Source organism: Glycine max, chromosome 19, assembly GCF_000004515.6.
Source record: "Glycine max cultivar Williams 82 chromosome 19, Glycine_max_v4.0, whole genome shotgun sequence".
NCBI classification, from domain to species: domain Eukaryota; kingdom Viridiplantae; phylum Streptophyta; class Magnoliopsida; order Fabales; family Fabaceae; genus Glycine; species Glycine max.
In genome coordinates this window covers 45,986,865-45,996,724 of record NC_038255.2, presented here as the reverse complement: position 1 = coordinate 45,996,724, position 9,860 = coordinate 45,986,865, and the positions used below count along the sequence as shown (strand labels likewise).

Genomic DNA, 9,860 nt, shown 5'->3' with positions numbered 1-9,860 from the left:
TTTTCTTATACTACACGACATACGACTTTCACGCCATTGCTCTCATTATGCTCGTGGACACTTGAAATTTGTAACATGAAAGTTGGAACTATCCCTGTTTTTTTTCTAAAGTCATTATCGCATACAAAACTTTCCATTCACTACTACTACCTTGGATCGTGTCAGGGGATCTGAATGAAATTAGAAAACTGATTTTTCAATCATGATATAAATATTATTATTACTAGCCATTTGATATTAGATACTACTATATCACCAATTTTTAGAAGGCAATCTAAAATTAAGTCAATTAGCCCATTAAACTACTTCAATTAGGTGCCAACCTAATTGAACCTTTTTAACCTCACACACCTTTTTTAATTTTTTTTTCTTCAAGCATGCTGATGTGCACATGAGTGGTTCAACTTCACAAAGTGCAGTAGATGCTGCAGTTAACACCGGTTTGGTGGGCCTTCTTAACTTTCAAACCCATTCCAACTGTTACCAAGTACAGAGGATCTACATTCTGTCATACAATTTTGCTTTTGTTGCATCTATTTTTTTTTTTTATAATTTTTATTGGCCTATATTTACTTTTTATGGTGGCTAACGTTAACAAAATAACAGCATGTGCGGTCCGTTGAATGAAACAGTAACATTAACATAACATCATTGATGTAGAGAATGAAACAGTAACATTAACATAACATCATTGATGTAGAGAAAAGAGAGTCAAGGGAAACTAAGGTTTGATGATTTCACCTTAAATTTCAACAAGCAAACTAAGAGGGCACCTGAGATTATAAGCCCCTATTACACTTTTTTTAACCGCTAAAGAGCGCCCAGCTCCTATATAATAGATACCTAACATTCCCGAATTTCTCAGTAACTTTCTTTCTATGGGTGATTGAAAATAGTGCTATTCACGCTCCACTCTGTCTCTTTCTGTCTCTGCAATCTCTGCATCCCCTGCTTTGACAAAATTGTTGGGAAAGAGGGTAAAAGTGGAGCGCACATAGCACTACTCATAAAAGGGGGGAATAGTTAAAACAGTAAAAAAAAGTAAAAGGAGATTAATTCCTAAGCATTACAAGCTAATATAATATGTCCTACTATTAGGAATAGATGAAAACGGAGCTAGGAACAGAGGAAAACAGAGCTAGAAACAGAGGATCATAACTCTATCAGTCTAACTCCTCCTTATGGTGGGGTTTTTGGTGTCATGGAGAAAATCAAGCAAAACGGTGCTTTTGCATTTGGGGCACTTTGGATCATCCTCAGAGAGCATCACATACATGAGGCAGCGAGGGCAACCCACAAGAACCATGGAAGTGGCTTCAGGGCTGTTAGAGTAACTTTTGTCCTCTTGGTTCAGCTCCGACGACACGCACGAGCTCGGCGGTGACGTCGGCGACGCCGTCGCCGATCGTGTCGGTGACTCCAGTCTCCGATCAGCCCTCGGTGGGGACAGGTTCAGCTTCAAGTCAAGCTTTGGACCACTTTCGTTTCTGCGACTCATGGCTTTCCTCTGTTTTCTACAACCACACAAGAAAAAAAAAAGAATAAATAAGGCATGTAAATATAAATAATAAACAAAAGGGTCTAATCATATGAGCATAGAAAGAAAATTGGAAGAAGAGGGCGAGGGTGGTGGTGATTTTGATCACTCACTTTAAGGTTGGTGGAGGAAGTGTTTTTGGAAGAGAAGTCAGAAAGAGTGGCACCAGCAAAGTGTTGGTGATCTTTGTTGTTGTTGTTGCGAGAATTGGTGGAGGTTCAGGGCCATTTTATATAAGGAAAACGAAGGGAGTGATTTAAGGCTTAATTTAATTGTGAGAGAGAGGTGGAGGGGGGTAGGGTGTAGAGAGAGAAAGAGAGGAGAGAGAAAGGGATTGAATTGAATTGAAGTATTGGGTAGAAGGAGAGTGTAAATTGAGGCCAGGAAATGTATTAATTGTTTGGAAAAATCCCAAGAAGTATGCAGGAAGGGGAAATTTGGAGTAAATATCGCAATTACAAAGTGCAGAAGGAGGGCCTTTCTTCATTCATTGCCTTAAGGGAGGAGAGTCGGTGTTTTAAGACTCTCGGAGCAACACAGCGCAAGAGAAATTTAAAGCTAAACCCCCTTTTTTAAATTTCCAACCCCTCACCAACAAAATTTAATAACACCTAGTAATAAGCCCCATTTTTCTTTTTGTTTAATTAAATCGTTTTGTAGCAATGGAATTTAAAACCAAGTGTGTGTGACTGTGACTGTGTGCAACAGCCATGCCTGAATTTTAAATATTGGGTAGAAGGGGAGTGTATAAATTGAAGCCATTGGGTTGAAGGAGAGAGAAAAAAGAGTGATGGGATTGAATTGAAGTATTGGGTAGAAGGAGATTGTAAATTGAGGCCAGGAAATGTATTAATTGTGTGGAAAAATCCGAAGAAGTATGCAGGAAGGGGAAATTTGGAGTAAATACTGCAATTACAAAGTGCAGAAAGATGGTCTTTCTTCATTCATTGCTTAAGGGATAGTCGGTGTTTTAAGTCTTGGAGCAACAAATCGCAAGAGAAAATCCAACGGCTGTTAAAACTAACCCCCCCTTTATTTAAAAATCCAACCCCTCACCAACAAAATTTAATATGACGTAGTAATTAATTATAAGCCCCATTTTAATTATTAAATCGTAGCAACGAAATTAAAACCAAGTGTAATAGCCATGCCCCAATTTTAAATATTCAACAGTGCCCCCCCGAGAAAAGGAAAGCAAATTAAATGAAATGACAATGTTCAGTGGGATCTCATCTCAATGACAGCACGATACCCTCACAAGCTGAAATGAATACAAAAGCAAGCCTCATAGGAGTAGTTTTTATGTTCGAAGAAAACATACATACGTGTCTACCATTTAGGTCTTTCAGCACCCCTTTATCTAAATATGATATTCACGAAAGAAATAAAAAAAAAAGGATTTTTTTTTTTTTTTTAATTTGGATAGAGGAGGTGTTAGGGAATGATTTTGGTATGGGGTCCTTTCCTTTAAACGTTGTTGTGGGCTTGTGGCTAAGGCTATCGAAGGAAGGACTCATGATTCTTCTACTAGAGAATTTTTCATGCTCTGAGTTCCTGAGGATTTTTCCGTGGACTAAGTTATCTCTTACTACTTTGGAAAGTACAACCTACGTCCATCGTCCAACAGACATTACAGGATCTCGTGGTGTTATTGTCACGGCACCATTGATTCTTCTGAAGACATTATTGTCACCATTAAAACAAAGCAAAAAATGCTTTCATCCATGGACTTGATTCGTGATTTGACAATGCAACGACAGAGGCGGGAAGAGGGCTGTGGAACATTTACTCATGATGCTAGGAGTATACTTTCAAGTTAATTTTTCAATTTGTATACTAATTAAGAACTGGACATTTTAATTCTTAAGATTTACAATTTTTTAAGCTTAAATTCACATTTGGGTTATATAATTTGGATTTTACTAACGAACACTATTGTTTCTTTTAGTATGAATATGGTAGAAAGATATAACTGACAAATATTTTAAAATAAATAATAATATAACTTGTTAATATATTCATATTAAAAAAAATAAGAGCGTATATGTTAATAAATCTCACAAACATTTAGAAAATATCTTAAAATACATCAATTGATATAACTTAATAACTCATGGATATTAAAAAATAAGAATGTATACACTAACAAATCTCATTTAATTCTATGATCGTGTAATTTTGGTTTTTCAAAATTTCATTACATATTTGATATGTATGTTTTTAACCGTTAGCATTTTTTATTTTAACACGTGTGTTATATAGTGTTGGTGTCAATGTAGTTTTCATATAATTTTTATGAGTTTTATTGATCAAAAGAACATTAAGAGAGTTTAATTAAATGAATTCACCCATTCTGCTCGGATAAATTAATAATCAAACTACTTCTAAATAGCTTGTGTGGGTTTGCTTCTTAGGTGACAGCTCATTGAGACTCAAAATCAAAATTGTCCTTTACAATGTATTTGGTAGAATGAAATAAATAAGTAAGAAATAAGATAGATGAAAACAAAGAAAAAAATTAGATGAATGAAAATATATGAGAAATAGATAAAAAAAAAAACTAATGTTTAGTTTTAAAAAATAGAAAAATAAAATAAAATTAATTTTAAAGTTAAATAATCGATTATGAAGAACATATCATGTGAATTGTTGTGATTATCTTGGCATTATTTTTAAACTAACGAAAAAATCCTAGGTCAAAGAAATGATGAAATCTGGTGAAGAGAGAAAATCAATTGGAAAAGGGCAAGTATCATTTTCTATATGTAGAATTTTTTAGTCAACGTGGCACAGGTTCATGAAACATGCTTTAAATGATGCTTTACTACTTACTATAAATAGACACTCCCATTCTTTAAAGTTCAGCATCTCATCGATGACATACTGATAAGAAGGATGCGTATCTCCGTTTGAATCATTTGACCAATGTCGCGCCTTCATTTGAATTGAAAAATCAGCAAGACTTTCAAGAAAAAGAAAACACTCACTTATCACTTTCTTTTTAACCAAACCAGATAGAGTCTTTCATATTCTGGTAGGTGGATTCCAAGGTATCCAAGACTATATCATGGGAATCCAAGTCAGATCCTACTATATAATGTCAAATTATTCAACCTATTGACTACTTTTAAACAAATTTGTTGCTTTGTTCTTTTTACCCTATTTTATTCCATTCATTATATAGAAAAAAAGTTTTTTATATAATTAAAATTTATTTTAAATAAATATCTTAAAATTATAAATGTTTAAAATTTATAATTAATGATTTAAATTGTGATATAAGATTATTTTTAATTAATAACAATTTCATCAGAAAAACTATTAAAATTTAACTTAGTGAAAAAAATTAAATAGAATAAATTACATAAATTCAATTGGAATTTACTCTTGTTACACCCGATACCTGTTCATTTTTTTATATCAGTTTAAGTTCTTTTAGAAAGATCTGTGTAACTTTTTTTTTACCCCTAAGATAGTGAGTTGGTGGATTTAGCTTAAGAAAGGTGTCGATGTAACAAAAGTCAAGAGATTAAAGAATTTTTTTTAGGATTAAAAAATGGATGGGTATGGTTGTTTAAGTATGTATATTGAGGATTTGAGGCAAATCCGCATTGTTGATTCATTTTGAACACATGTATAGAATTGTCTTCTCACATTTTACAAAGCGTGTTCATACTTTATACTAATTGACCATTGTGTCATTGTGTCACATTGAACAATGCAATTAAAGTCCATGATTCCTTTCCTCTCCTCACTTGGCCAAGCCAAACTCCAAAAGTGAAAACACCTTTGTTTAGTGAACATGGTTGCATATTGATCCAGGTCTAAACACTTGACCACCACCTGAGAATGAAGAAGCAATGCAGGTAGATTTTACCCCTTCCAGTCTCTAAACTCCTCACTATTTCTTTCCCTTTCTACACAAAAATCAAACCTTTACACTTCTCTTGATTGTCGCCAAGCACACTCACATTAAACCCGATTAACCCGCCATGTCACACGATCGGAATCAATTCAGAAATAACAGGGCTCGGTTTAAGTCGAATGAAATATATATATATATACACCCAAATCTGACCGATACTCGACCCTAACAAATAGACATTTACAACTAATATTAGTATAGATAAATAAATAATTCCTATTATGTAAAGAAATTTACTAACACATACATAAAGTATTAATTAAAGAAGAGAGATAAGATATTTAAAAAAAAACACTTATTTGATATTCTAAAATTTAAGAATTTAGTTTCAATATTTTAAAATACTTATACGATATTTATGTTATAAAAAATGTACATTTCTACTTATTTGTTGTTTTAAAATTTTAAAAAACATTAATTATTATTATCTCAATTATATCATTGTCCTTATCCATATCAAGAAAGAGAAAAATAATAATAAGATAACATATTATAGTAATAAATAAGAGAAATACAAATATATAATAAATAATAATGTAAAAAAATATACAGTCAGATAATTATAAATCATTATATATATAGTAGATTTTTTAATTTTTATAATAATTATGTTAAAAATTATTCCAAAAATAAGATTTGTGATTAATTGAAAATATAAAAACGTTTACGAATGTATATTACTATGCCTATTAAACTAGTGACCAATAACAACATAAATGTAGTAATTAATTTATTTTCAGAATATAATTGAAATAAAGAGACAATGTTAAAAAAATTATTTTGTTATTCAATCATGAACAATTATATAATTAAAAGTTGTTAACTTTTGTAATAGTTATTTCAAAAGTTATATGGAAGATGATTATTATTAATTGATAATGTGAATATTTTAAAGCTAATAATATATTAAAGGGTTAATTAAGTTTTTAGTTCTTAATTTTTTTAAAATTTAATTTTTAATCCATGAATAAAAAATTTATGGGTAAATATTTTTTGACTTTTTTCTGTTAAGTTTTATAATCTATAAACAAAATTTTAACTAGTTAAAATTGTTAAATTTTTTAAAATTTCAATTTTTAGTTCCTAAAAATTCATTAAATAATTTAAATAATAAAATTCAAATTTTTATTCAGAAATTAAAATTCTAATTTTAAAAAACGTTTAAGAATTTTTACCTGTTGATTTTTTAAAAGAACTAAAAATTTAATGAAAAAAATTGAGAGATTTTGATTAGTTAAATTTTGGTTGAAAGACTGAAAATCGAATTTTAAAAAAAAAACATGGTTAACACTAAATCAAAACTAAACTCAATTGCACACACATTGGATAGTTATTATTAGAGAACTTCATTTAAATGAAAAGTTTAATTTTATATGATGTAAGCATAAAAGAGTTTCATACTGACATTTAATAAGTTGTTGTGTAATTAATAAATTTGAGATGTCATTATAGTATTTGTTATCGTGGTCAAATTTATTAGACGAAGTAGTAAACATAACTTGCCGATAATGTAAACAAGTTTTTTTGAAAACAATTTTTCCAAAAAAAAAAAACACGCGTCATTGTATTGAAATTGAAATTATACTCTCTTCTTTGAGTAAAATGTACTATTTATTAAAAAAAGCTTATAAATTAATTAATTTTTAAGTGTGATAATAATAAATGAAAGTATTTTTAATAAAGAAAAAATTAAGACTATTTTAATAGTTTAAAGTAGCAAATATTTTGAAATTAAAACTCCTAACAACTATACATAATTTGACACGAATAAAGTAAAAACGGAACTACATTTAATTAAATTATTTTTTATTTTTGTAATTTTTTTATCTTTTATTAAAATACTGAAAATATCACCTCCCATAATGTTCTTATGTCATCGAGTAAAAATACAAAAAGTGGAAAAAGTTAGAAAATAGCTCTATTGCTTTCTTAATTTTCTAAAGGGATAAAATAATTAAGAGAAAACAAATTTTCTAAAGCAATATACTTTTTTTTTTGAATTGGATTGCATAAAATGATATAATCTTTCGGGAAAAGAATATTTAATGACACTGAGGTGTTATTTTCAAATCCACATAAGTTGAGAAACCAAAAGTAACTTCTCAACTTATAGGGACTATTTATTTTTTTTTTAATTTGAGAAACCAAAAGTAACTTAACATTAAAAAAAAATGATCATTCGATCATTTCATATAGAGGGTGTGTTTGTCATAGCTTCGTTCTTAGTTGAGTTTTTACATAATACATTTTTACATGATAACAAGAAAGTGATAATGAATGTAATTGATGATTTTAATTAGTTGGATCTCTTTTTCTTAATTTGTCATTTTTATTGTAGTATAAATGTGAATATGAAATTTTACATTAAATAGAAATGAATAAATTGAATAATATATAAATAAGAAAGATTTGTAAACTTAATGCATTGATTTTAGGTTGAATATGAGATTAAATTCATTTTAGGTTGAATATGAGATTAAATTCATTTGTGTGGTTGACTTTCAATTGGTAAACATGTCAGACACAGATTTGACTTGAGGGAAATAAAGTTTAAATCGAATGATAGTTTTACAGTTTTACTTAAGTTAATATTTAAGTTAGTGGAAACAGTAAAGTGGGGATGAATACACGAGGGAGAGAGTAAAAAGAGATATATGAATATTTTTATCTTTTGAATACCTTATATTTGTTCCTTCCATCTTCATTTACGTTGTGTTATTATTGTCCGATTTTATTTTCAAATCAAATATATAATAATTGTAATTTTCCTGTCAAATATTATATTTTTTTTAACAAATCAAACTCATCTTGTGAGTGAATAAATTATCTCCGCAACATATACTTTTTAAACCATCATATCTTACTGTGAATATCGTAGACAATGTCACTAGAGTGCCATCGATCACTTGAGAACCGGGGGCTACCAAGGTAAAATATTAGCAACAATTTTTTATTTTTTTCTTATAATCTGCACACACACACACACACACACACATATATATATATATATATATATATATATATATATATATATATATATATATATATTAATATTAATAATGGGAATTCAGAAATGTTACGTTAAAAATTCATGTGACCACGCAGGAATTAAACTTGGCTTGATCTTGCATGTTGCAACCAATTAGTGAACCAAAAATATTTAAAAGTGAACTTTAGGTATGATGAAAGAGTATGATTTCTTGACGCTTCTAAAGGCATGAATTGGGGGTGTATTATTTAGATTTGACCCTAGTTTTGTGGATCTATCAATCTCCATCGGATACATTATATATATTTTGTAAAAGATATAAAATTTGTCTATTGACGAAGGATGAAGGAAAAAAGAAAAAAATATCACATGTTTAAATTTTTTCGATTAATATTTTTAATAAAACTAATAAATTAATATTTTGTAAAAAAACATTATACATATTTTCCATTTTCTATTGGTGGAATTTAAATTTATTCATTTTATTGTTATAATCTTTGAGAGAGATATATCTACATACTAATTTGGATGTAACACAACAATACCAAACCTAATCTTCAAATTTCAATGTTTTTCTGCAAATGGTTTGCAATTAATATCTAAAGAGGGGAATTTGACCCGTAATCTTCAGAAGAGGAAAGACATGACAGACAAGAAGCTCAATTTTCGCCAGGGATAAAGAGAATATAGGGTAGGTAAACATCTTCCTAGAGTTTGGATCGTGAATAGTGTCACTCATATAATGGGTTAGTTTGCTTAAATTTATTTGTTGAAGTAAATATTTATTTTAATAAAATAAGTAATTTTTTATTTTTTAAGTATGTTTATCTAAACTTATTCTGTTTAGAAAACAATTTTCTCTTTATTTTATGAAGCAACTTGTATGTGTTTCTTAAAAAAAACATATAGAAAAAATATTTATTTTAAAATTATTTTTTTAAGTTTAAACAAACTTATCATATTCTCACATAAGACGTATAGTTCAATTAATTGAACAGAAAAGTTCATAAAAAAAAAGAATTAAACAAGAGTACATAGATTATTAAATTTTATACCTATTTTTATTCCTACATATTCAACCATTAATTCCGTTTTGTAAAATCACAAAAGCATCCTCCTCGTTCCTAACCGGTTAACTCACGGAGTCTAGAATTTTATTGGTTTTCACTCCTTCACAGTTGTACTGCTATACGTGCAACAAACCTTCTATCGTTGCAGTGCTATACGTGCAACAAAGAAAACTAACCATTAGTTTGGATGAGAGATCTAAATTTTTTAAAGAAATTTAAATACATAATATTTTAATTGTCTTAATTTAAATTTCTTTTATTTTATAAATATTTTATTTGGATGAGATAATTCAATTTATTGTATTTTAATTTTTTTTATTTGGATAAAGTAATTCAATT

The 9,860-nt window shown here is 29.0% G+C and overlaps 1 protein-coding gene across 1 annotated transcript; it reads right to left on the bottom strand.

Moving 5' to 3' along the window:
- Positions 1-711: 711 nt before the first annotated feature.
- On the bottom strand, positions 712-2,774 carry LOC100805043 (protein GL2-INTERACTING REPRESSOR 1). Its single transcript, XM_003554408.4, has 2 exons — positions 1,651-2,774; positions 712-1,514 (listed from the first exon to the last, which is right to left on the bottom strand). The coding sequence occupies exon 2, from the start codon at positions 1,496-1,498 to the stop codon at positions 1,169-1,171; it is 330 nt and encodes a 109-aa protein (XP_003554456.1). The 5' UTR covers positions 1,499-1,514; positions 1,651-2,774; the 3' UTR covers positions 712-1,168.
- Positions 2,775-9,860: the final 7,086 nt, after the last annotated feature.